The 27,507-nt window shown below is 49.2% G+C and overlaps 1 protein-coding gene across 1 annotated transcript in view; it reads left to right on the forward strand.

Annotated features, from left to right (window-relative positions):
- The window catches only part of AMN (amnion associated transmembrane protein), a 55,737-nt gene that overhangs the window by 22,101 nt on the left and 6,129 nt on the right, over positions 1–27,507 (forward strand). The window contains exons 4-9 of the mRNA XM_077820508.1: positions 13,319–13,406; positions 15,477–15,712; positions 19,501–19,638; positions 19,887–19,995; positions 22,300–22,382; positions 26,239–26,410. Of these exons, the coding sequence (XP_077676634.1) occupies positions 13,319–13,406; positions 15,477–15,712; positions 19,501–19,638; positions 19,887–19,995; positions 22,300–22,382; positions 26,239–26,410 (826 nt within the window). The remainder of the gene's footprint in view (positions 1–13,318; positions 13,407–15,476; positions 15,713–19,500; positions 19,639–19,886; positions 19,996–22,299; positions 22,383–26,238; positions 26,411–27,507) is intronic.

The raw sequence follows: 27,507 nt of genomic DNA on the forward strand, positions 1-27,507 counted from the left end.
GGCTACCCCCTCAACCCTCCCCGCTCCCCGTGGCTAACAGCGGGGAACATTTCTGTTTAGCCACAGGCAAACAGCCCAGCAGGAATGGGCTCCTCTGAGTGTCCCCTGAAGAAAAGCACTCTATTTCAACCAGGTGACCATGAATTATATCTCACTCTCCTGAGGATAACACAGAGAGATAAAGAACGGATGTTGTTTGAACGCCAGCAAACATACACTGCAATGCTTTGTTGTACAATGATTCCCGAGTACGTGTTACTGGCCTGGAGTGGTAAAGTGTCCTACCATAAGGACGCAATAAGACTGCCCTCCCCAGAAACCTTTTGCAAAGGCTTTGGGAGTATATCCAGGAGAGCCGCAAATGCCAGGGCAAAGTAATCCTTTCACATGCTTGCTTTTAAACCATGTATAGTATTTTAAAAGGTACACTCACCGGAGGTCCCTTCTCCGCCTGCTGGGTCCAGGAGGCAGCCTTGGGTGGGTTCGGGGGGTACTGGCTCCAGGTCCAGGGTGAGAAAGAGTTCCTGGCTGTCGGGAAAACTGGTTTCTCCGCTTGCTTGCTGTGAGCTATCTACAACCTCATCATCATCATCATCATCTTCGTCGTCCCCAAAACGTGCTTCCGTATTGCCTCCATCTCCATTGAAGGAGTCAAACAACACGGCTGGGGTAGTGGTGGCTGAACCACCTAAAATGGCATGCAGCTCATCATAGAAGCGGCATGTTTGGGGCTCTGACCCGGAGCGGCCGTTCGCCTCTCTGGTTTTCTGGTAGGCTTGCCTCAGCTCCTTCAGTTTCACGCAGCACTGCTTCGGGTCCCTGTTATGGCCTCTGTTCTTCATGCCCTGGGAGATTTTGACAAAGGTTTTGGCATTTCGAAAACTGGAACGGAGTTCTGATAGCACGGATTCCTCTCCCCATACAGCGATCAGATCCCGTACCTCCCGTTCGGTCCATGCTGGAGCTCTTTTGCAATTCTGGGACTCCATCATGGTCACCTCTGCTGATGAGCTCTGCATGGTAACCTGCAGCTTGCCACGCTGGCCAAACAGGAAATGAGATTCAAAAGTTCGCAGTTCTTTTCCTGTCTACCTGGCCAGTGCATCTGAGTTGAGAGTGCTGTCCAGAGCGGTCAAAATGGAGCACTCCGGGATAGCTCCTGGAGGCCAATACCGTCGAATTGTGTCCACAGTACCCCAAATTCGAGCCAGCAAGGCCAATTTAAGCGCTAATCCACTTGTCAGGGATGGAGTAAGGAAATCGATTTTAAGAGCCCTTTAAGTCGAAATAAAGGGCTTCATCGTGTGGACGGGTGCAGGTTTACATCGATTTAATGCTGCTAAATTTGACCTAAAGTCCTAGTGTAGACCAGGGCTATGTCTGCTTTTCTGAAGTCCAGGGTCCGTATTCTGCTGCTCTCCTTTCTTCCTTGTGTCAGGATCCTGAACTCGACCATCTCATGGTCACTGCCTCCCAGGTTCCCATCCACTTTAGCTTCCCCTACTAATTCTTCCCGGTTTGTGAGCAGCAGGTCAAGAAGAGCTCTGCCCCAGTTGGTTCCTCCAGTACTTGCACCGGAAATTGTCCCCTACACTTTCCAAAAACTTCCTGGATTGTCTGTGCACCACTGTATTGCTCTCCCAGCAGATATCAGGGTGATTGAAGTCTCCCATGAGAACCAAGGCCTGCGATCTAGTAACTTCCATTAGTTGCTGAAGGATCCTTGACTATGATTCCTAGACCCTATGGTAATGCAAATAATATATAGTAGTAATGGTTAGTGTATGGTGCTTTTCACCTGTTGATCTTAAAGTGCTTTATGAAAGTGGGTTGATCTAAATAGCCCCATTTTACAGATGGGGAGCCACCTGTACAGTCCCATTGTCTTCCTCTTCTGCCCTCACTGACACCTGGACAAGCATGGAGCTATGCTGATAGCAACCCTTGTAGCTGCTAGCACAACCACCTCATTCCTTGCCACAGGACTAAAATTACCTATAATCCTGGTGTATCTCAGAGAGAAAAGAACAGGAAGCTGGAGTATAGGGATCATGGGGGTGGATGAATATGCCTATATAACGCAGCTCTAGAACAAAAGCTCTCTCTCATATTATTATCCAGCAGAGAGGGAATTTAAATACCTAGGATAGTTGGTTGCTGACAATGGCTGTCCTGAGATGCCTGGTTTCACACCAAAGCAGTTTGGTGCAAAATGGCAGGAGCTGACCCCAGTTCAAGATGCCAGTAAAGTTAAAAGGTAGAGTGTATAAAACTGTAATTCAACCTGTTCTAAGCAGAGCAGAGACCTGGCCCACCCCCAGCAATCTTTCTGCTCTGGAAATGACGATGTTGAGATGCATGAAGTGTCGAGATGGTCAAGTGGTTGGACACTCTGTGATAGGAAATGAAATAAGGTTGTGAGGGACCTAATGCAGGCTGCCCCAGCTGAAGAAAAGTTGAGGGAGGCTAGGCTACACTGGTATGGATGTGACCATGGCGACCTGAGAGTTATAATGGTTACGATGGCCCTTGTGATGGTCGTGGACAGAAGTCAATCAAGGGGAAAGCCAAAGACTTGGTGCGTGGATCTTAGAGAGATCAGTTTGCATGACAGCCAGGTATGTAATCATGAGTGTTAGAAAAAGGCTACAAAAGTCGCTGCGCCTGAATAGGGAAATGGCAAGAAAGAAGAGATTTAGCAGAGAGGGAAAGGAATCAAGTGACCGTGGGGGTGGAGAGCTCTCATTGGGTTAGAGCAGTACAGGACCTGGGCTGGTGGTGGTGATTTTGCCTTTAGCAACCCAAAAAATTGGTGGTCACATTACAGGTATCTGTGCTTTAAAACCCACTTTCTATTTGTTTGATCAATAAATCAGTCAGCAGCTGTGGTCTTAGCAAAAGACCATCGCTTCAGCTATTGGCAATGATCCAGCTGCACTGAATCGAGATTGTGCCGTCAGGTTGTGTCAGTACGAATGACAGTCTAGAGATGGATTTCTCTGGGGAATCCTAATCATTTACAGGTGTGCTCCTTGGAGAACAGGAACACTGCACAATCTATTGATACAGCTCAGTGCACCAGGCATCCAGGACAGTGACCAAAACAGGGAAAAGAGACCCTAACATTTATTCTAGGGCTCTTCCATCCACAGTGAACAAGGGGCCCTAGTCTCGTGATGAGAACAAGGGACTGGTAGTCAGCCCTTCTGGGTTCTAGCCTCACTTCTTCCACTGATGGGTTCTGGAACCTCAGGTAAATCATTAAGTCTTTCTGTGCCTCATGATAACCTCCTAGGGGCTGGGTTAGGAACTGCTGGGTTGATCTTTTTATTTTAAAGTAAAATCACGGGGTGAAGTGTTGGCCCCATTGAGGTCAATGGCAAAACTCCTGTTTACTTCAGTGAAGCCAGGATTTCACCCATTTTGTCTGGGATATTGGCATCTTGATTTCTAGCAGCTTGTAACAGGGTGTGCTCTTTTACCGCTTAGTTGCCTCCTAGTGGCCCATCTGGGGATTAGCCCCCCCACATGGTCTGACACCCTTTCCTGTGGTCCTCAGCCTGTTGTCCCGCTCACTTGCTCCTTGGTCTCTCTGATGCGCCCAGACCTGCAGTTCTTTCCTCTTTGTGGTGTAGTCTTCTGGCCAAGACACACTGAAATTCTCCCCCTTTCCAGGGTATTATCCAAACTCTCCCCAGGAGTCCCCAGATGGACTGTCCGTAGCATGCCACCCCCACAGTGGCTTGTAGGGGAACTCAGGCCTGCCCTCTACACCAGCTTCCAAACCAGGGGCCTTTGACCCAGCAACTCAGGGCTTTATTCTCCCAACCCTTACTGCTTTCCTACACTGCCTATGACAGGCTACTACTCACCCACCTTGTATCAGGGAGTGTGACTGCAGGGTTCCTCACTGCAGCCACCTTCTCTGTTGCCGGCTCCCTGGCTTCATAGAAGCCCTGCCTGTTTCTGCCCAGGTGAACTTCATCCTCAATTAAGCCTCATTGCGTCCTAACTCCCCTCCAGGTGAAGCCCATTCTAACTGGCCCTTCTTGCATTGGCGCCGACAGGGCTGGAGCACCCATGGAAAAAAATTATTGGCAGCCAGCTCCCCTCTCACCCCCAGTGCCTCCCGCCTGCCATCAGCTCTGCTGATGAACTCCTTCCTCTCGTTCCCAGCACCTCCCACCCACCACAATCAGCTGTTTCACGGCATGCAGGAGACTCGGGGAGGAGCAGGGACAGGGCACACTCAGGGGAGGGGGCGGAACTAGGTGGGAAGAGGTGGGATGGGAAAAGGCGGGGCAGGGGTGGGAACTTGGGAAAATGGCTGTGGGTGGGGCCTGGGGCAAAGCAAGGGCGAGAAGAGGCAGGACGGGGTGGAGACTTGGGGGAAGGGATTGGGTGGAGGCGGGGCCTGGGGCGGAGCAGGGGTTTGAGCACCCACCCGGGCTCGGAGGAAGCCAGCGCCTATGCTCTCTTGCCTAGATTAATCCCTGCAGGGGTAGTGCAAGGGGAAAGCCCCATCACACAGCCATAGTAACATGCACCTTTGTTACTCTAAAGGGGTGAGTGTCTATGGGAACCCATTGAGGGCTACAGCCTGTAGGACTTGGGGCACTGACAGCATTTGCCTCTAAGCCCAGTAGTGAGTTGCCTGCTATCTAGAGGGGACTGGTGTCCCAAAGCCCTCACAGCTGCGTCCTGCAGCAGGGCTGGTTACAATACTCTTATAATGAAAGGCTACACAACCCCCTGCTTGGCAAGGCCTTCTCTCTGTGCAGTAAGTGTAGGCTGGTCAAGTGGTTAGGGCACTAGCCTGGGACCCAGCAGCCCTCGGTTCCACTCCTTGCTCCACCACCGACTTTCTGTGAGACCTTGGGCTTGAGACACTGGCCTCTTGGTGGCTCAGTTCCCCATCTGTAAAATGGGGAGAATGACCCTGTCTTATCTCCCAGAGGTGCTGTGAAGCTAAATACCTCAAAGATTGTGTGGTGCTCGGATAGGACAGTAATAGGAACTGGATCAGTACCATAGAGAGCCAGGGCCATGAGATTCTCTAGGGAACTGGCTGCCACTAGAGGCCCTGCTGCCCTTGGGAGAGTCTCAGACAGAGTCCCAGGATGTTCATTTAGCTGAACTTTGCATGGGTTGTGCAGAATTGTTGTTCAAAGTCATCGAGTCTTAGTAGTTTCCGTTGGTTGCATCCAGACACAAATGTGGTTCCATCCCAAACTCACCAGATCATTCTGACACAGTCTGGATGACAGGAGACGGAGTGGGTGAGACCCGAAGTGCCTCTGTGGCGCTGGGATGGGGAGTTTGCATAGTGCCTGCCCACCCTTCTTTCTGGCTGCAAACAGCATGGACCAGCCCAGCTCTGAACTATGCAGCCTTCCATTTCTCAAGTGGTAACTGTTTGCGTTTAGGAACCGTATTTTATTGGCTGTCCCCAGCATTGGGATTTAGCTGCCAGAACGAACGAGTTTAGGCTTGATCCTGCCCAGAGCAGGTGCAGAAGCAGCACGTTGTGCATATAAACTCAAGGGAAAGCGTGATGAGCTGACAGAGCAGGAGAACTGATCCTGCATTAATGAGACTGCTGCTGCCAAGTTGCTCCAGCCTCGCTGCAGGGGTGAGGCTTAAGGGGAAACACGAAGTTAAGCAGCTCAATCGCACATGGAGGACTGTGCTTATTCCCAGGTCTCCTCAGACACACCCAGTCTTTGCCCACTCCCCAACTTTTATATCCTCTCGCAGGATGGGAAGGACACAAGGGATGGGTTCCACAGTGCAGTGGACCGTGCCAAGCACTTACTCTTACTTGTGCCCACTAGTAGCATTTGCTCACATGGATGGTGGAATGTGCTCCCTCCCCACCCCCCCCACTGCACATTGCACAAGGACTGACGGGACCAGTGTCCCAGTTGAACACTTCACCATGAGAGAGATCAGACTTCTCGTGTTGTTCCAGAGGGGAATGTCCAGGGCACTGGGTTTCTCAGCACTGAAGAGCACTGTGCGGAGCAAGGGAGGAGATGCAGTTCAGGAAAAGGGCTTTGTTCTCGGCTTGCCTGTAGATCTGAAGCAGGGCATGCAGCTGATCCTCAATGCTAGTGGTTACTGGATCCTTTCTCATGCTGCACAGAGCGTGGGAAATGCTGTGTCATCTTTACAGGATCTGACAGGCCGTGTCCAGTCCCCTCATTCAGTCTAGGTCATTAAGCCTTATTAAAAGGATTTCTGTTAATTTATTATTGCCTTTGGCATGCTCAGCTTAATCGTTCCATTTGGGTCCAGCCTGGGCGTGGTCATAGTAATATGATTCTACAGGGATGTTTCTCCCCTCTTGAGACCAGCAGCTAAAGCTGTTACAACCTCAGAACCGAACAGCATCTTAGTAACTGTACCAGTGTTATTCTGGGGACTGGCAGGGGCGCACTGCACTGCAGCTAAGGTGGGTATTTTTGCCTCAGTGTCTACCAGGAGTGATATCCTAGCTCTATGGAAGTCAATGGGAGTTTTGTGATTGACTTCAATGGGGTCAGAATGTCACTCCAGGTTCAAACCCTACCACAGCTCCACAAAGATTCCAATAGTGGGTTGGTACAGTATTGCTCTGACGGGATGAATCTCGCCTTTCTGAGCCAGGGAGAGATCAGAAGAGCTGGACCGGTCAATACCCTCCAAACAGATAGATACACACAGGCCTCTCCTCATTCATCAGGACAACCTGCCCTCTTCCTTGTTGCAAAAGCTGCTACAAACTGTCTCTCACCTGAGGCTCCAGCTCTCCATGCCTTGTCTGAGCATAGGGAAGTGATCCATGAGCGGGGACAGAGGGGAAAGGGGCAGGTACTCTCCCTTCACAGCCAGCTCCCCATCCCCATATTACCTGAGCTTGATCATTTCTGCTCCTTCCACCTGTCACTCCCCAGATGTTCTTTCCTTTATCTCCTGGTATAACAGTGTGACCCTGAGGGTGGCTAGGCTCTGCAAAGATTTTCTTAAGGTTTTCCAACTTTTCTTTGGTATTGCTCAGTGATTTATTCATGGCCATGTGCCAGTCCTGAGTGCCAGTCCTGAGCTCCCTCTGCTGGCAGAATTGGGAAACAGCATGGGCCAGATCCAGAGCGAGTTTTAATCAGAGCAGTTCATCTCTGCTGATTTACAGCATCTGAGGATCAGGCCCCATGTGTTACTTTCCAGTGGCATCCTCTGGCCAGTTGGAGCAGCATCCCTGATGGATGATAGCAAGAGTCACATCCAGTCCTCCCCATAGGAAGCTGGTCGCCACAATGAGGAGCCAATAGGTGAAAGGAGCCAGAGATGCTGTAGATCTTTGAAGATGAGCTGTACTATATATTTGCAAAGTATTATTATACGAGAGGAAAACAAGGGCTTTTTTCCCGCTTCAGCTCTGCACAAGAAAGAAAGAAAGGCCCTAGAGGCATGGTAGATAGGGGTCTGGAGCGGGCCTGAGTGTGACATTGGACTGACCGAGGGCATATGGCCTACGTGGGCTCTGGAAATGGAGGGAAGCATGCAAAGGAGCAGTGAGGACCCTGTTTTTCAGAAGTGCTCAGTTCTCATGTGTCCAGCTTTTCCAGAGCTCAGCATGGTGGGGGCATTGCGGGTGCCAAGCTCCTTGGTAAATCTGACCCATATTTAATGGCAGCTGAGTGCTTTTGTAAACCAGACCCCTCTTGTGGGTGCTGAGCACTTGAAAATCTGGCCCGTAAATAGGTAGCAGGCAGTAAGCGAGAGGGCACTCTGGGAGAGTGCTACAGTGCAAGGAAAGTGCGCGTGTGTGGGCATGCGGGCGGGCGTGGGTTAGGGTGTAAGTAGCAAGCCCAAGAGTGAAGGTGCAGATTTCATCCAAGCAGAAAAACTCTTGAGGCAAGTTAATCCCAGACATAACTTGAGTAAAGTCAATAGAATTGACCCAAAAATGGATTTGGCCCAGTGCCTTGTCTCTTGCTACAGTAGAGTGACCAGATAGCAAGTGTGAAAAATTAGGACACACACTTTTTTTCAGGGTGTGTGTGGGGGAGTTGCCTAAATAAAACAAATCCCCTAATAGCGGGATGTCTGGTCACCCTGTCCTACTGCCAACAACCTGATCAGACCTAACTGACCCTACTACTCCTTTTGTATTAAAGCTTGTTCTCCGAACACACAGCGCTGCATCAACGGGATATTAACAAACTCCCTTGTACGCCTAAATTTCCCATTCCCCGCAGCTCTAGTTAAAGAAGGAATGAGCTAACTGCCTCTGCTCTCCCCACACGGGGAAGCCTGCCTGTGTGTAAGCAAGTGCTTTGGCACATTGCTACCACCTTCAGGAAGGAACTGGCAAGCACACACAAGGACAGATTTGTAAATAGAGGTGAAGGAATTAGGCGGATGACAGTGAAATCTGCTATTTTAGAACTTTAATTATTGTGGTGGCTTAACTTAACGAGTCACTCGATGATACTGTAGTGCTGCTTTTTAGATGCAGCCCTGAAATGTCAGCTAAGGACTTGATGCTGGGACAGTACAGTATATCACAAATCAGCACATAGGCTACTAAACTAGCTGCTTGCAGAGCTCGCACGTGCTTGTAACACTGCAGAGCCCAGTGTTCTGGTGCAGTCACTGAGTTACGAACAGGGAAAGCTGGCACAAACTAGACAAAGCAAAAATGATCATAGTTTGGCTCAGTGAATGAAAATAAAGATGATGGAATGGTCTGCTGTAATGATGAGCTTTGCTCTTTTGGGTGAGCAAAGGACGTTTGACATTTTTCCCTGCACTGATGATTATGACACATCAGTCACGCTGCTATTGCTGATCAACATGCTGTAACCCTCATTAATCAGCTGGACCTTTAAAGCAACATCATCTGGTTATAAGCCATGCATTTTAAAAGACGCATTCCCATGTCTGTGTCATTAGTAGAACCTTAGATTATTAAAATGGACCTAATTCTAAAGGTAGAATTAGATTCTCATCATTTCAGCTGCTTGTTCACACACACACACACACACACACACACCACTCCCCATTTCTGAAAACAGGCTAGTCAATTTCATTTTTGCTTATGAACAGATTCTAGTGGAAAGAAAAGGAGTACTTGTGGCACCTTAGAGACTAACCAATTTATTTGAGCATGAGCTTTCGTGAGCTACAGCTCACTTCATCAGATGCATACCATGGAAACTGCAGCAGACTTTATATATACACAGAGAATATGAAACAATACCTCCTCCCACCCCACTGTCCTGCTGGTAATAGCTTATCTAAAGTAATCATCAGGTTAGGCCATTTCCAGCACAAATCCAGGTTTTCTCACCCTCCACCCCCCCACACAAATTCACTCTCCTGCTGGTGATAGCCCATCCAAAGTGACAACTCTTTACACAATGTGCATGATAATCAAGTTAGGCCATTTCCTGCACAAATCCAGGTTCTCTCACTCCCTCACCCCCCTCCAAAACCCACCCCCATACACACACAAACTCACTCTCCTGCTGGTAATAGCTCATCCAAACTGACCACTCTCCAAGTTTAAATCCAAGTTAAACCAGAACATCTGGGGGGCGGGGGGTAGGAAAAAACAAGAGGAAATAGGCTACCTTGCATAATGACTTAGCCACTCCCAGTCTCTATTTAAGCCTAAATTAATAGTATCCAATTTGCAAATGAATTCCAATTCAGCAGTTTCTCGCTGGAGTCTGGATTTGAAGTTTTTTTGTTTTAAGATAGCGACCTTCATGTCTGTGATTGCGTGACCAGAGAGATTGAAGTGTTCTCCGACTGGTTTATGAATGTTATAATTCTTGACATCTGATTTGTGTCCATTTATTCTTTTACGTAGTGGGTTTGCCTTCCTGGTTCTCAGGTACTAGCACTGTGCTGCAATACTTAGGTTACAGAGGTGTCTCTATATCCATACATGCAGCCCTAAAACTGTTTTTAGTTGATACTTTCCAAAAGTCCTGAAAACATGTCAGTTGTCGTTACATTTCGTCATAGAGACCAAAGAAATAAGTTATTGAACAATAGCCGAGAAGAAAAAATGCTAATACTAAAAATACTAATGCTCTCAGTGTCGTGCTGGCCCCCAAGTACTCTGAAATCACCAGTTTATTGGAGCCAGTCCTTTGGCACACGTCACTGCTCAGTTCAAAATGGACCTGGGAAGGAGCCTGGTTTATAGGCAATTTCTATACCAAACCCCACCGTGCAGAGAAAGTGGTTTCCAAATGGAAACTCCCATTCTGTCCTCTGCAGTTAGCTCTGGTGAATAGTTCTTCCTGTGGTGTGATTGGCCCTTTTCTGAGCTGCCTTCTGATAGTGGCCACGTAAAGGAGAACTTGCTTAGGCCCCAGTCCTGCAAACACTTGTGCACGTGCTTTACATTAAGTCTGTGAGTAGTTCCAGTGGGACACCTCATGATTAACATTAAGCACCTGTGTGTTTCAAGGATCAGGGCCCTGGCGCCGGACATTGGCAATGCAAGCGCCTATCATCAGAGATTGCTGCTATGATACTAACGGGAATATACAAGGAAGAAAAGCTTCCTTTTGCTCTTCAGGATTTTACAGAACACGTGACTCCTTCCACCAGCTCTCACGTTTCCATTTAACATCAGGTCTAGGGTTTATAGTACTGAGCCTGTCCAGACTTTGTAAGCATCATCCTGAGGTGGTAAATGATTGTACATTCCATCAATGCTTCTCTGGTTTCCCTATCAGTGTCTGCAGGGATGCCTCACTCCCCTGGCTTTGACAATTCCACCCTATATTTTTAGCCTGCATGGCCAGGGGTGTTGCTAGAGTTCTATAAAGCGCTACCGTCCCTCCAAGGAGCATGGGACACACTGTCTCTACAACGTCCGCAGGCTCTGCCAGCCCCAGTCCTGAAGACCCCATCTTGAATCCCTCATGAGAAGAAGGGGTTGTGGTCTCAATAGGTCCCTAGGCCAACCTTTGCACATGCGCACACAAGCTCATGGAGGACATATATTTAGGGTGACCAGCGGGAAAGTGTGAAAAATCGGGATGGGGGTGGGGAGTAATAGGTGCCTATATAAGAAAAAGCCCCCAAAATCGGGACTGTCCCTATAAAATCGGGACATTTTCCAGTGTAGATATGGTAGCCAGAGCATCTCCACCCTGCGCTTTCCAAACTCTGTATTTAGCAGAATGGATGCAGCTGACTGTTGATCTCAACACAGAGGCGTGAGTTCTTGCAGGTCTTCCCTGGGGCATAATAAATGTGCAAGCTACTCACAGTTTGTTGGGGTTTCCTGGAGCAGGGCTAATACTACAACAAAACTTAGTAAGCGTTTGTTTAAATGTTGTGTTAGTGACATTTTTGCCTTGATCTTGTGACCGTTCATGGCACATGAACTTTTGGGCAGGAAAGTTCAGTGCAAACCATGGATTCTAAGTGAATATTGAAGAGTATTCAGGGACCTCACATTCGTACTCACGAGCAGGAGCACTGGAAATGAACCACTTCTTAAAACATCAAATACACTGGGGAAAATCCCAACCTGTTCATGGGCGATTCGTGAATGGAAAATGAGGTGACTTGTTTTTTTAAAAAATTATGTGTTATGAATGAGTCACGTGGCTGTTGTTTACTAATCCCTCCCTCCTTGTCTGCACTAAGGAGTATCCTGGGTTCAGCCATTGTGGGCTGGTTATGAGAGTAGTTGCACCAGCACTTGGGGCTAGGAACACAGTGGAATCCACAGCCCTGGGTTAGGTGCCCAGGCTCCCCATACAATGCAAGGGGAGAGAGAGGCATCTAAGAAAGGGATTCTCAGAAGCCAACAAAGCTGAATGAGGACCTGCCCAAGCTAGGCTGGTGTGAAATGGAAAGGAAAGGGGTGGGGCTTAGGGCCTAGATTTGCAAAGGGACTTAGGCATCTGACTCCTATTGGTCTGGACCTCAGGCACCAGACTGACAGCTGGCGGAGGATAGCCTAGTACCTCTGCTTGGTGTCTCTTAGTCCCTTCTCTTGCAGCTATTTCACTCTGTAGAAAGAATGAGAGAAACACACACAAAGTGAGAGACTGACTCTCTCACGCAGTGCTCAGGGCACTCACCTGGCATGGGGGAGAGTCAGGGTCGAGTCCCTGCACCAAGAAACTTTTAGTTATTATACAAAGGGGAACAGGTTCAACAGAAGCCATTGAGAGAGACCCACCCCCAGAGCCTGGTGGTCAGACCACTTACTTGAGAGTCCTGGGGTCAAGTCCCTGCCCTATATCAGGCAAAACAGAGATTCAAACGTGTGTCTCCACATCCTCTGTAAGCACCCCCCCCCCACCCCCCCGAAAATTCCTAACCAGCTCAGTCCTGGCCTCCTCCTTCTGTGGGGAGTAGGCATGCTCAGAGCACTCCTACTGGATCAGGCTTGACAGGCAAGCTAGGCCTCGGCTGGGAAACCCGCTGAGGCCTTGCCATGAGTGAGGACTCTGAGCGGATCCTTAGCTGTGGGGCAGCGTCAGGATGTAGGTGGCTTTGCACATGCCTGCGAGCAGAAAGCTACACCCAGTACAAGCAGGGGGAAGCCTTGCCTAGCTCAATCAGTGCAAACACTGCTAGTCTAACGACTGGCCAGCGATGGCTGAGCCAGGGCTACTTCTGGGTATAGGCAAGGCCCGAGTTGGGGAAGGGAAGGAATTCTATAACCCAGTGCCAAAAGGGGAGGAATTGTATGGCCTAGGGCAAAAGCCTGAATAATAAACACACCATGGCCTGATTCTGAACCCCCCCAAGCCCAGTGGTGGCCAAGGAGAGAGGAGGCTGTGCAGTCCTTCGTGAGCTCAGGCCAGGGGCAGTGACTGGCGAGGAATGCTGGGAAGCCAGCCCCTCCAGTCGCAAAATGCTCAGCTGCTGAGAGGCTGTGCAGCCAAGCCGTGTTCCCGTGAAGAAGCAGACCCAGCCTTCCCCTTTCACACAGAGACAAATGGGGAAGACTAGCGCGGTTTTGCACCATGGAGAGACAGTGTGTTAAGATGTGGGGCATTTTTGCTTGCTTCACGTCTGCACTCACTTTACCGGCTTCGTAGTTATGGTGAGGTAAAATAAAGCATCTCTCCGTAGCGTAGTGTCTCGGCTTGTAAAATGGAGGTGCTGGTATGTCCCTACGACCCTGGGTGCTCAGTGTCGGTGTGGAGAGCGACTGCTTTGTGTTTGTATAACACGGTGGCAATGGCATGCGGCATAGAGCTTTGAAGAATTAGCATCATTATTTGATCATAAGCATGTCTGGCTGGGAGGCGGGCCGAGCACTAACCCTTTGAATCCCTTTGTTTAGTACCTTCCGTTGAATGGAGAGTTCATTATGGCGCCTGGTGCAGGATTTGCAGCTTTTGATGGCAGCTGGGATCCAGGCTGTGACACAGGTATCATGTGCCCAATCCGCTTTGATTAGCCATGTAAATTCAACACAAAGACGTCCGGGTGGGCTTTAATTATGGGAAATACAATGAAATAAAGAATTCCTTTGGAACCTCTGCCTTTGCCCTGGCGCCCTTCTCCATGGGCCAGTAGACTGCACTAGAACTGCTCTAGGGTGCAGCTGTGTCACTGTCGTGCCGCGAGTGCAAAGGCTCTCTGCCGATGGGCGAGAGCTCTCCAGTCGGCACAATAACTCCACCGCCGCGAGAAGCGAGCGCTGTGTTGGCGGCAGAAGCTCTCCCACCAACATAGCGCGGTCTACGCTGGGGCTTCGGTGGGTGTAATGTACGTGGCTCAAGGGTGGGGCTTATTCACACCCATGAGTGACATAAGTTATACCGAAGTAAGTGCTAGGGTAGACCAGGGCCAGGTCAGGCCTTTTTCATTAGATCACCTGCCTTCTAACAAAGGTCAGAGAAGACTTTGAAGGGAAGGCTCAAAAACAGGGAGGGTGTTGTATGTATTTTCCACCTATTTATTAAACATGGGGCCCAAATCAAAGTCCCCATTCTCAACACTTCCAGACTTTGAAAAAATAGGTTGGTTGCGAATTTAAACCTGCCCCCCTTGTTATAATGAGCTGAACCACTCCCATGGGGGGAGATAGCTAACCGGCCCATCTCCTATTTGTGCATTTCAGTAATAAAGTATCATTTAGCCCCCATGTTAATCTCAAACTCACATCCCAAGTGTCTGTAGGCTGTTGAGCAGGTTCTGTCTTAGGAGTGGCTGCTAATATGTGACTGGATCCTGAGGTTCTTAACTCAGTTCGCACTGGGGCCAGGTCCTCTATGAGTTTTTCCCATATTTTACAGCCAAAAAATACTTTCAGTCTAAAGTGACATTTAATTTAGAGTCAGAAAAACAAGAAAAGAATCAAGGAGTTGCCATGAGAGAGCACAGTGTGTGTCTTCACTGTGATTGGCTGTAGCAACACTGAGACCAAAATGGCAGCATGTCTCTGCACACTGGCCACGTTTCTAAAGACTTACAGGTGCTGAGCACAGAGAACAAAGGCAAACAGATTCAAACTACATTCTCATTAACTTCATTGAGAGTTCTCTTCGTGGAAAAATGGAGAAGGGATTTCACTTTGGGCCTATCCAGATTCAGTACCAGCAGCCTCAAGGGTAATGTTAACAGGGCAAGTGCAGGTGCAATTTTTCAACTTTTTGTTGCTTAATCTGTGTTATGATTATATCCAAGGCCACCTCCGTTTTGAGCTAGTCTTACATTCTGCAGCATTGTCGCTGGGTGCTGGGGCGCTCCACTGAAGCCAGCTGGAAATTCTGTGGCAGCTTCACTTAAAATACAATTTGTTTTAATGAACTAAATACAAATATCAAAACCAGACAGTGAGTAGCCCCTGTGTAGTTTATTTGGATATCAAATTCAGCTAGGGAAATGCGAGAGGCAGTTTGGGACTGTGAGAACAGCAGAATTTGCCTGCTGTTACTACTAAAAATGATCAGCCATGAAATAGTTAATTTTATGTCAGTTGCCATCTTTAGGTTTCAGAGTTAACCCACTGAGCTTAATGGGGCAGGTCACACCTCTCAGAGCTCTTGTTTCAGGCCATCTGCAGACTCAGACAGACATTATTTCATCTGTTGCAATCAGTTGATCTTGTAAAGGTTTTCTCCAGACCCCTAAAAGCTGGAAACATAAAAAGGAAACTGAGATTCAGACGCACCAGTCTGATGCAAGAGGTGGATTCCATGGGAAACTCGATAGCTTCAGCATCCTGGAATACATGAGTCCTGACTACAGAAGCCACCTGTCTGGCTTTGCAAAGCACTGACAAGTCTCCAGGCAGTGAGTGCTGCTGTTATCCTGGGGAGGATGAGCAGAGAGTAGATTTTAACTCCTGTTAAATACTATTAGCTCCTTCACTTCAATCCCGGCATTCTTGCTATTTAGATTGATGAGAGAATTGGAAGAGAGAATTTAGATCGATGAGAGAATCAGGGCAGAGAGACTCCAGCTCTCACCTTACCCCTTGTCTTTCTTCCCAGCTTCAGCTGTCTCGTTCACTGATGCTGAGAAGTATAAGTGGCATGACCCTGCACTATGGCATGCTGCAACCTCCTTGGAGGACCTAGACCAGGGCAAGTACATCTTTGCAGTGGATGAAGAACGTGTCCCGTGCCAGTACGATGATGTTATCTTTCAGCCTGAAACCTCCTTTCGAGTAAACATCGACTCATCTGAGCAAATGATTCATCTCCGAAGCATCTCTATAATGGGACAGGTAAAGTGGAACATTTGAGAAACAAAACAAAACGCAATCACACTTCACCACCTCCCCTGCGGCGCCCACAAAGTAGGTCATGAGAACAAAAAGTGCAGTGACACTTGCTGTGTGTATCAGTATGGTTCACTTACAGGCATTTGTTCAGCACTAGGCATGAGCTTGACTTTAGTGTGCACCGTGGTGCCAGATTTCCAGAAAGGCTTCAACCGTGTGCACCACAGTTGTAAGCACAGGTTTGGCTCGTGCATGTGCAAAAAATCTGATTTGTGCATGCAAACTGCGTGGGAGCCCACAACCAAGGGAGTCAGGCACTGATTGCCCCATCTGGGGCATGCAAAAGCAATTTTCAACTCCACTGACTTTCTTGACATGACAAACCATTCAAGTGTTGTTGAAGTATAAATAAGAGACAGACCGTCTCAGGTGTCTCTCAGAGGAAAGTATATGGTTGTCTGGGGGGGGGAGGGGGAGTCCTACTGTTTTGGGGGGTTGATCTCCTCTGTTCATTTGTCTTGTTGCTGTCCAGTCCTGATTGGGTGGCAATGGTTATTACCCTACCATCTCTGCTGTTTCTTGCCCAAGTCAGAGTTCTTATGTGATTTAAATATGGGCGTGCAAAACTCTGCATGCAATTTTGGAGGCTGCTGTGGTAAAATAGGGCTGGACTGTGTCTAAATCAAACAAAGGAGAAACGTGACCGTTCTGCTTTCAAATGCTGTGTCCCTGGAGAGCCTGGAGAAATTTCAGACTGGGTTCCAATGTAAATGAAGGTTCTGAGGCTGGGAAAACTCTGTTTGAAGAAAGTCTGGTCCTTGATTAGCTTGTTCATTTGAATCCATGTGTTGGGAAGCATTTCAGTAAAATTAGGCCAAGACTTTCCAAAGTGACCCAGGACTTTGGGTGCTGAACCTGAGACACATTCCAGCGGTCTGTTTGTCACAAAGTGCTGAGCGCTCACCCTCTGGTGATCAGCCCCCTTTGAGGTGTCTCCAAATGGTGCCCAGAATCACCAGGCCCTTCTGCAAGTTTGGCCTCAACTTTTCTTGTTAAATAAAAATGGCCATTGTCACAAAAGTTGCACAGTGGTTTATTAAGACTGGCCCCTTCCTCTCCTCCCAGGTTCAGCTCATTGCTTTAGTCACGTCATGTGCAATACTGAGATGGGCATGAACAACAACCCCAGATCCAAACAGCTCCTAACTTTGGGATCCAAACTGTGCAGCAGGGTTCCAACTTGGTAATGGGACAAGCTGAGATCCAGGGGGTTCTGACCACTGGGAATGCTTGTACTGGGAGCCAGACTTTGCACCTCATGTCCCACTCTACTGCAGATGATATATGTATCTGGCTCCTGTGACCACAGTAAGTGAGCATGTCACAACACCCTGGGAGTGGGGAAGAGCTCTTGGCAGACAGGGAACTGATGCATAGGAGGCTAAGTGATTTGCCCAAGGTCACATGGGAAGCCAGTGGCAGAGGCAGGTCTCCTGGGTTCTAGGCTAGTACCCTAACAATTGACCATCCTTCCTCTCTGTCAGATATATACATGACACACAGCTGAATTGGCCTGGGAAATTTTGTCTGTGTTTCTTGGCCTGTAAGAGCCTGAATGGTGGGACCTTCAGGGCCAGACTGTTGGGGAGGAAGATGTGGCTGGAAGGGCATTCGTACTCATTTCCCCAGGGCTGCTGCCACCTATTGTGGGCTTGCTGCTGTTTTTCAAGTTGGTAGTTTTCAAATAGCGCCTTGGGGGACTGGAGCTTGGGAGGCCAAATAAATCCAGGAATAAACAATGCCCTCTGCTTCCCTGGCTGCTCCATTCCTAGACTCACCTCTGCACTTGCTGGGCTCTGGGGCTGTGCTGTGTATTGTGGCTCAGGCAGGTTTTCACCATGCAGGACCTCTAGCTTGGTTAGAAATGAGGATTTTAATGAGCCCTTCAGAGGATAATGGTACTGCTAGAGGGAATATATGGAGGCTACATGCCACCGCATTGAAGACACAGCCATGCAGTTCCTTTTTCCTCCTGAGAGCCCTCCTCAGCCCTGAGCTGTGTATCCCATGTCGTGGCTTCACCTTCCAGCCCTGGCTCAGTGCCCCTCTTGAGTGGGTTGGAGGGTAACTGCAGAGACGCTCGCAGCCTGCCCTGTGCCTCTGCCCAGGGACTAACCATATGGCCACTGCAGCACCTGGTGATCTGAGAAGTTAACAGCGGTCTCTGAAACAGCAGGCACTGGTTACGCCCTGAAGCAGGAGACGTAGCTGGGTGTCTCAGTGGTTGTTATTATTTGCGTTGTGATCGTGCCCAGGAGTCCCCTCATCCTCCCCATACTCGGAGCTGAACAAACACAGTAATGAAGACAGTCCGTGCCCCACACAGCATGTAACTGCGTGATCCAGTACGGGACTTCCCTGGGCCCTGCTCAGAGTTCTGGATCCAAACTTTCCTGCGTTGGGGGCGTTTGTGTTGTAGCTGGGGTTTGGTTGGAGCCAGCTCTAGCCCCTATGTTCCACAGCGCTGTGTGTGCGACAACTCTGGCCAGAGTCGGGGAACTGACATTATAGAAATGACATAGAGGTGTTCACCTTTACTGTTCCTCAGTGACCTTCCAGACCAAATCCTCTCAGTGTGACAGGGCCTTGTTCATTCACAATGAGGAGGCGACATGCCTTCAAGTTTGTAATGCGCTGTGGGATCCTGAGAGAGAGGCTGAGAAGTTGGTTTCTCTCACTGGTTGGCTAGGCGGTGTGGATGGGGTACCAAAGGGTGGGGTTTTTACCACAATGTTCTAGACCGGTCTCCTGGTTTGGCCTCATCCAGACTGGGGGCCATACAGTGTCAACCAGCAGAGTCGATGAAAGTGTTCAAACCGAGCTCACATGGAATAACTTGGTTCCCAGCCCTGTGTTGACAGGACCCTAGACACCAGTGGCAAAGCTCCCATTCACTCCCAAGACAGCAGTGTCAGGATTAAAAGGAAGAGTGATGTAGGGTAAAAAGATGCCCGTCAGCTGCTTCTACGCCTCTTTGCAAGGTGACATGCAAAGACTAGTCTGTGTATCCACTCCCACAACCCCATTTAGGCATGGGGTATTAAGAAGGTCTGATTATTTTCCTCTTGCTTTTACCTTAGGGTTTGTGTCCCCTGTTTTTCCTGGAAGTGTCAGGGTGTCACAAATGTTTCTTTGGAAGCTTGTGTGGATGCATGGGAAATTAATAGGAGTAAAAGCAGAGGAGCTACACGGGGCAGGGATTTTTAGTCAGACTGTTTAGTACACTCTGGTTCACTGCTAACCGTGAGGTAACTGAAATGCCTAACAGACAAGCCTGAGATAAAAGATTTGTGTTAAAGAATCCACATCCCTAGCCCTGCTGTTACAGGCGGATAGATCTTCAGTCTGGTTCTCGGCTCCTCTAAGCAGACTCCCAGTACAAAGAGGGAAAAGAAACCCCAGAGTCCTGGTAATTCTCAGCTTAAAAAGAAAGAAACAAATAAAAAACCCAGCCCATATTGTTGCTTTTTACCGTTTTTTTTTAGTTTGGGAAAGCCTTTCAGGCCTTTGTAGGCTCCATAAAGAAGGGGAGGTGGGCACTGTCCCATTATTTTCCCTTGCCAACACACCTTGAAGGGGATGTCCCAAGGCCTAGTACTTCCGCCTTTGAGGGCAGGTGGGCTAAGTGACCGCTCTGTCGACAAGGCCGGAGCTGCCACATCTTACACTCCGTAGTCTCAGCTGGTAAGAAATGTTGATCTATTTTTTAATCTTTCTGGGTTGGGAGCTAGAAGTTCACCAGTGACGCGGCCTTAGCTGAGTACATGCCGACCAGCTCAGCCAAGCTGCAGTTCCACGGCAACGGGACCTTCCAGGTGACAAATGCCGGGTGTCCGGACAAATCGGGCTGTGAGTGTGGAAATGCTGGGGTGAGTTCTTCAACTGGAATTAAACAAACTGTTCTCTGGGATCTTTTAGCTCCCACAAGTCACAACTCCTGGGTGGGCTCTTCATGGCCTCAGGATGCGGACAGGAAGTCAGGGAACATGCTAGCACTATGCTCAGACAGGGCAGTGCAATCTCATTGGTGTTTGCAAAACTGAACAGAAAAGCAGAGCAGGAGCAGCTCTCTAGCCAGGGGTGGATCAGAGGAACTTACCCTGTGTTTTCATTTAAGAAACATCGACAGATCTGCGCTGCCTTGCTCGGGGATTCTGGGACTCGGTGCCCAGCGCTTGAGTGCAAGGACCCCTTCCAGCCAGTCGGACACTGCTGTGAAATATGCGGTGAGTGCAGAATGGGGATTAATTCCTGTAAGCAGGCATGGGCATGCTGGCCTTCTGGCATAGCTTTATTGTATCTATTTCCTTGGTATTAGGCCTTGAATGCCCTTCTGGAGTTGAATCTTGTGGTTGTCATCTTTACTTTGGGAATGCCAACAATTGACTGACTGCTGTTTGAGTGGTGCGGGGTCTGGTCGGTGGGAAGGTCAGAGCTTTTGGACGGAACCTCGGAGGCTTGAGTTGGTATAAAAATAATTAAACATGCTGGGGACTCTGCAAGTATCGAGACTCAGGCTTAATAATTTAGGGCCTGATCCAAAGTCCAGTGAAATCGGTGGGAAAACTCCTGTTAACTCAGTGGACTCTAGACTCACTTTGGCTGGACTTTCTAAAGCTGAGGAATAACCCATACTCCGCCTGCTGAGCCCTTCTGGTTTTTCTCTGTGGGGTTTTGATCAACCCCCCATATCAGCATGGTGGCATCAAGAGAAAGGTCTTTTACATACTGTTCTATCTACCGCTCCTACCCCAGTGGTAAGTATTTTATATTGATGATATCCAAGCAGGACAGCTTCCAATAGCACATCAGCTGTGGTAGAATTTGGTTCCTTTGGGGTTTAGACTGTCCAGATCCCTGCCAGAATTGAAACTGTACGTGTTTCTTAGCTTGGTTCTGGTTTAGCCAGCACTTTGTTGGCTCGAATAGCAATGTATGATGAAGAAGTTCAAAGGATTCATTGATCGAACAAACCCCTGAACTGTCCTGATTCTGCATCCGACTTTCTCCTTGTTCCTGCTCTAGGGGCACCTCTACCTCCCTAAGAAGTGAGATTAAAAGACACAGGAAAAGGATTTTAGAGTTAAAGCTCTGAGCCCCTCAATGGAGCTTTGTACAGGGATCACCTTGCAGGATGGGGACCCAAGCTCACAGGATGATTGTAGGAAACAATGCTCAGTGCTTCCTTTAGTGCCATCAGATCTTAAATGCACAACATAAATATAAACTATTCATCAAACAGCCCCGCTGCGGTTGGTAGCTATTTATTATCCCCATTTCACAGACGGGGAAACTGAGGCACAGGGGCTGGCTTCAGAGGAAGGGATTCAGCACCTCTGAAAATTAGGCTCCTTTTGCTTAAGGCCTAAAGGTTGGCCTTAGGGACTTGTCCAAGGAAGTCAGTGTCAGGATCCTCTAGCAGTGGGTTCAAATCAACCCCACCACCTCTTCCCACCCCTGCACTGTGCCTCAAATGCCTGTCTCTGGAGCCTGAGTTATGCAGAACGCTGAGTTATATTTCTGTCTCTCTGAATCATTATCATCCCTTTCTGGAGTCTATCTTGGATTGCAGCCTTTTGTCCCTGTCTGATTTTTCCGAGCCCTGCCCCTGCCCCTGGTTTAGCCTGTCAGGGTGTCACAAGTCATCAAGATAGTTCAATCCATTCCTGTCAGTGCAGGCTGCGAGGACTGCATTCAGTGCTGGCATCAGGGATGTCACTAATGGAAAATACCCAAGGAAAATGCACTTTCTTGTTCCAATAAATGTCATCTTTATCACCTACGGTAAATTTAATTGAAAATGAAAATATACCCAACAGATTGGCGGAATTTCTCTACATATGGGTGTTTGTCTGCTTATCTACCTGGAAAGTGAACAAGAATTTTTCATATACAGTCATCATGCCAAACTCATTAGGGCTAGCATATGGTTTTCAAACCTGTTCGTACCAGCAGAGCCTTTGAAAGCAATTAATGGAACTTCATATTTCCAGAAACTTTTACTCCTGCTTTTCAAGAAAAATATTTAGCTCAGCTAACGTGGTGCCAATTGATTTGGTGAATCCAATTGTGCCCTTCTCTAGTGCTTTTTATCCAAGGAGCTCAAAGTACTTTACAAGCATTGCTGAACGCTCATCATTACCTCTTTAGGAACTAGGTAAGTGTCCGGAGTGGATGTGGCTTTCCCAGGAGTGTTCTGAAAAGAGCCCTGCTGACGCTGGCTTTTTTAAACCTGTAAAAAGACCAGCAATAGAGGAGGTGTTTCCTGCTGAAAGCTTTTTTCAGAGATCGCTAGCTGATAGAATTATCCTCCCCTTTGTGAGCTCTAGAATGGCACCAGATTACACAAATGGGACTGGGGAATTGTTTGTGAATCTTGTACTGATCCAGATCTTGGTAGACTCTGAAAACCACATTGATTCACGCTGCCAGCCCCACAATAGCCCACATGCAATGAGAGGTGTGCTTGCAAATGCAAAATCCATGAACCTGTGTGTGTTCTTTCTTGTCTTTCTGCCTTTGAACTATAGGAGCCACTATTTCACTGGAATACTCTCCTGGTTTCGACATTAGGCAGTATCAGAACAGAATTCTTCACGCCTTCCTGAGCCTGGTATGGTCGTCTGTTTGGAAAGACTTATTTAATACACCATTCAGATAGAAGCCAGGAAATCCCACCAGTGAGACACTCACCATTATCTTATAATATAAATACATTATAAGAGACTGGTATGTACATTTTTCCAGTGATGTCAAGCTGGGTAGTGGCTGCTTGCAGAGCCCTGTCTGATACTCTTGTAACTTGGAAGTCAGGGGGGGAAACAGCTGTTTGTAGCCCTGGCTTCTGACCTCAAACAGGAACTCAGCTGCTGCAGCACACAGAGTTCAGCTAGTAGGAAGTCTCTATTTACTATATGGCCCATTAGTGTTTCCCTTTTTTCCAGCTACATCCAACCTCCTACCCTGAATATTTGATGTTACGTGACCCTGGACAAGTCACTTCCCTGCCCAGTGCCTCAGTTTCCCCATTTTACAAAGGGGATTAATGATACTGACCTCCTTTGTAAAGCTCTTTGTGGTCTAGGGATGAAAAGCACTATGTAAGAGCTAGGTATTACTACTGAAGCTAGTGATCTGGTTCTGCTCTCACATCAGGATGTCACTGGTGTGAATCCTGATTTACAGTGGTGTAAATGAGAGCAGAACCAGGCGTGTTGAGCCCAGACTACCCAAACTGTCCCACTCTTCCAGTTAACAAGACTATAGCCCAAGGACAGAACACAGAGTGCTGTTCAACAGAGAGCCAGCAGCATGGGCACCAGGAGCTCACACCTGCCTTGTTCGAGTTTTGACAGTCAGGGGCAGCAAGTCCCAAAGTCGGGCTCCTTTGAATGAGGAAAGAGTCCGCCCCGGACCATGCAGGGTTCCCGATGGCCCTCGAACTGCAGTGGGAGTTGTTCCTTTTTGTCATTCATTCCTACTATTGTTTTGGGGCTAGGGATGTGAACTGTGGGGGGTATGGGGAGAGGAGAGGGGGTTGATTTCACCTCCTTTCCTTCACTCACCCCTCGTGGCCGCGTGGTCTCCCAGAGAAGTTAGCAGAGTCGTGGAGTTTAAGGCCAGAAGGGACCGCCAGATTGTCTTGTGTGACTGCTTGAATGTCACAGGCCACCCACACCATCCAGCACCCGGCCACTAAACCCAGCACCCAAAATGAGTTAAAAGTTGCACAAGAGACTAGGCTATGATGTGTGACAGGAGGGTGGGATCGAGGTGCACCACTGCCCGACACCCCTTCCATGGCAGGGAAATGATTAAGTGAGATACACTCAGACCATCCTACCAAGTGAGCCACACCGCATGCTGCAGAGGAAGGCAAAAAAAACCCCAAAGTCACAGCCAATCTGACCTGAAGCGATGCTTGGTACCATCTCAAGGCACCAGCCCACCCCGCCCAGTGTCCATTGTCAGCCGTGGAGGGTTGCCAACTTTCTAATTGCACAAAACCCCCTTCCCTGACCCTTCCCCGAGGCCCTGTCCTGATACAGCCCTTCTCTGACTCCACCCTCTACTCACTCCAGCTCCCCTCGCTCTGTCATTCACTCTCCCCCACCCTCACTCACTTTCACTGGGCTGGGGCGGGAGTTGGGGTGCGGGAGTGGGGGAGGGCTACAGCTGGTGGTGTGAGCTCCAGGGTGTGGGTGAGAAATGAGGGGTTCAGGGTACTGGAGGAGGCTCTGGGCTGGGACAGGAGGCTGGAGTGTGGGAGGACATGCGGGCTCTGGGATGGTGCCGGGGATGAGAGATTTGGGGTGCAGGAGGGGGCTCCGGGCTGGGGTTGAGGGGTTTGGTGTGTGGGAGGAGGTTCAGGGCTGGGGTAGGGGGTTGGGGTGCGGGAGGGGATTCCGACCTGGAGCAGGGGGTTGGGGTGCGGATGGGGGTGCGGGATCTGGGAGGGAGTTAGGGTGCAGGAGGGGGTTCTGACCTGGGGTACGGGGTTGGGGTGCTGGGTCTGGGAGAGAGTTTGGGTGTGGGAGGGGGTTCTGACCTGGGGAAGGGGGTTTGAGGTGCAGGCTCCAGCCGGGCGGCACTTACCTCAGGTAGCTCCTGGTCGGCAGCGCAGCAGGGCTAAGACAGGCTCCCTGCCTGCCCTGGCTCCGCACTGCTCCTGGAAGTGGCCAGCATGTCCGGCCCCTAAGCAGAGGAGCCAGGAGGCTTTGTGTGGTGTGTGCTTCCTGCCCCCGCAGGCACCACCCCCTCAGCTCCCATTGGCCGTGATTCCCAGCCAATGGGAGCTGCAGAGCCGGCGCTTGGGTGGGTGCAGCACGCAGGGCTTCCCTGATTGCCCCTGCCCCTTGGGGCTGTGGGGACATGCCAGCTGCTTCTGGGGAGCTGCACAGAGCTAGGGCAGGCAGGAAGCTTGCCTTAGCCCCACTGCACCCCTGACCGGACTTTTAATGGCCTGGTCAGCAGTGCTGACCAGCGCTGCCAGGGTCACTTTTCGACTAGGCACCTGGCTCCAGCGGAAGGAGATTAAAAAAACCCACCAACCCAATCCCTGATGCTCCAGCGGAAGGCGATTAAAAAAACCCACCAACCCAGAGTATGGGTAAGGGGAGGCATAATCCCTTCCTGACCCCTGAGGTAGCTGTCTGAACCCCTGAAGCATGCACCTGAGGCTTCAGCTCTTCTCTAAGTCTCAGCTGGGGGTGGGGGTGGGGAGACTGGCTAGTAAGTGATGTGGGGCACTCTCGCTTCCCAAGGGATGACAGCATTTCAGCAGCAGGCAGAACCCACGCTGGGTGGGTTTACAGGGCCAGATTCACAGCCATGCAGGGGCCCAGCACAGAGCCGCTTTCATCCTGGTGGAGCTGGGCGGGTGGGGATGTAGGAGACTCCTCAAGGAGCATTCGGTTGGCATATCAGTTCCTACCCCATCCCACCAATGAGGGCATGGCCAGAGCAAAAGGTGCTTGAACAAGAAGGTGGTGCATCTGGCCAATCCCTGCCTGCCAGAATGGGTCCTAGAAAGTGTGGGCACCTGGGCCTAAACCAGAGCAGTTTTCAGGCTGCTCTAACTTATGCTGGGGACTAGTTTTGTCCCTGGCAGCCATGGGATCTGGGGGCACAAAGGTGGCTGACCAGAGAACCTGACCCAAAGTTTTCAAAACATCTGTCAGCAACGCTGAGGAGAAGGCAGAGCTGGGGGGTCCCAGGCTGCGCGACAGGCAAACTCGCTCAGGTGTCACGGTGCTCTACACAGCTCTCAGCTGCCATGCTGAACCCCCGGCTCCACTCCTCCGCTCTGCGTTCTCCCGCCCAACCGGCCAGTCGAGCACGCCAGTATTGGGGGTCACTGCAGCAGCCCGGCCTCATGCTCTGGAGCTTCGGGCCCTGTGCAGCCACCTGGAGGATATGGCTTCAGAGATCCCCCACAATGGAACCCTTGGGCCAAATTTTGCTCCGGGGCAGGTTGTGCTTCCGGAGTAACTTCACAGGAGTTACTCTGGATTTACCCTGCTATAATCAAGATCCGACTATAGCCCCATGTAGCAATAGATGCGAGTCTGGTTCTTCCCTCCTTACAAACGTATACATTCTAATGCATTGTTTAAGGGTGTGTTACATACACTGCCTCTTTATACAGGGGCCAAATGACACTGTCACTAGAGCATAGGCGCCCTGATCCAGCTCCAAAGGGAGCAGTATTCCTACAGGCATAACCTACCCTGCATACTCTGAAGTAACATTGGGCCCTGGTGTCTGTTGTTTACAGCCCTGCATGGAAAGAAGACATAAATGTGTCATTGTGAAAACACAGCCATGATGTGATTCACAGCCGCACTAGCTCTTTGATGATATTTACATTAAGATTTATAGCCAGCACTTATAGCTCCAGCTAGAGACAGACCCTGTGATCTCTGCCTGCTGACCTAATGTGTTTTGTGTGTCTTGCTTTCTCGGAAAAGCCAAAATATGCAGGTGTTCAGATGGCTATATCCAAGGTGCGTAAACCCCAGACTTCGCGGAATGCAGTTCCGGTCATCCAGATTGTGCTAATGGATGATAAGACAGGGTCACAGACAGGGACTAATGCTGAACAGTTGGCTGAGGACATCATGCGTGACATAACAGTGCACGGTAACTGGTCCCATTCACCTATGGAAGATTCTTTCTCATTCACCAATGATGCTTTCTAGGCGGTTAATAGGAATCACAGAAAATTAAGTGGCAGTTTATTTAACAAAGTATGTATTGAAAACTCCTGGTTGCTTGTACATAGCTTGTCCATCCTTAGAGATTTTTAAGGCTCAGCTTTACAAAGCCCTGGCTGGGATGATTTAGTTGGTGTTGGTCCTGCTTTGAGCAGGGGATTGGATTAGATGACCACCTGAGGTCTCTTCCACCCCTAGTATTCTATGATAGCACTTTGCTGTGTCTATCCTCCAAGGACCATAGCAACGTAGTTCCAGTGGTGTAGCTATGCTGGCATAACCCTGTAGTATAAATGCAGCCTACAGTGATGGAAGGGGGTTTCTGTCGCCGTTAAGAACTTCGCCTCCCTGACCAACGGCAGCTGCAATGGCAGAATCATTCTTCTGTCAGCCTAGCTGCATCTACACCAGCGGAGAGGTCAGCATAGCTACAGTGCTCTGCGGTCTGGATTTTTCATACCCCGGAGCACCATGCCAACGTACATTTTAAGTGTAGATCAGCACTTCCAGCTTCTAAGCATTTTCCGGCCCCTCTGAATTAATCAGTGCGAGTCCAGCACAACTCTTGCAAATCTATCGTCCCCCACTCCCTAAGGACTTGGCTACACACAAGTTCAGTGTTAACTGGTACAGCTTTGTATGTGGACACTTAAAACTGGTTATATCGGTTTAGTTTGTCCTTGTGAATTTACAGCAGTGTCCACATATAGAGCTGTACCAGTTTAACTAAATGAGTATAAAATCACACCTTTGGTCATCTTTAGTCTTGTCTACACCCAAAAGTTGTACCAGTATAGTGGTACAGTTAAAGTGATACAACCCCCAGTGTGGATGCAATTATATTGGTATAAAGGTGTTTATATTTGTGCCGTTTATTTCCATATGGGAAGAGGACTAAAGTTATACCGGTACATGGCATTTTTACATCAGTATAACTATGTCCATCCTAGGGACTTTACAGGTATAATTATTTTGGTAAACAATCCCTTCCCTAACCAAAATAACTATGCCAGTACCAAAGCT

This window comes from Eretmochelys imbricata, chromosome 6 (assembly GCF_965152235.1).
Source record: "Eretmochelys imbricata isolate rEreImb1 chromosome 6, rEreImb1.hap1, whole genome shotgun sequence".
NCBI classification, from domain to species: Eukaryota; Metazoa; Chordata; order Testudines; family Cheloniidae; genus Eretmochelys; species Eretmochelys imbricata.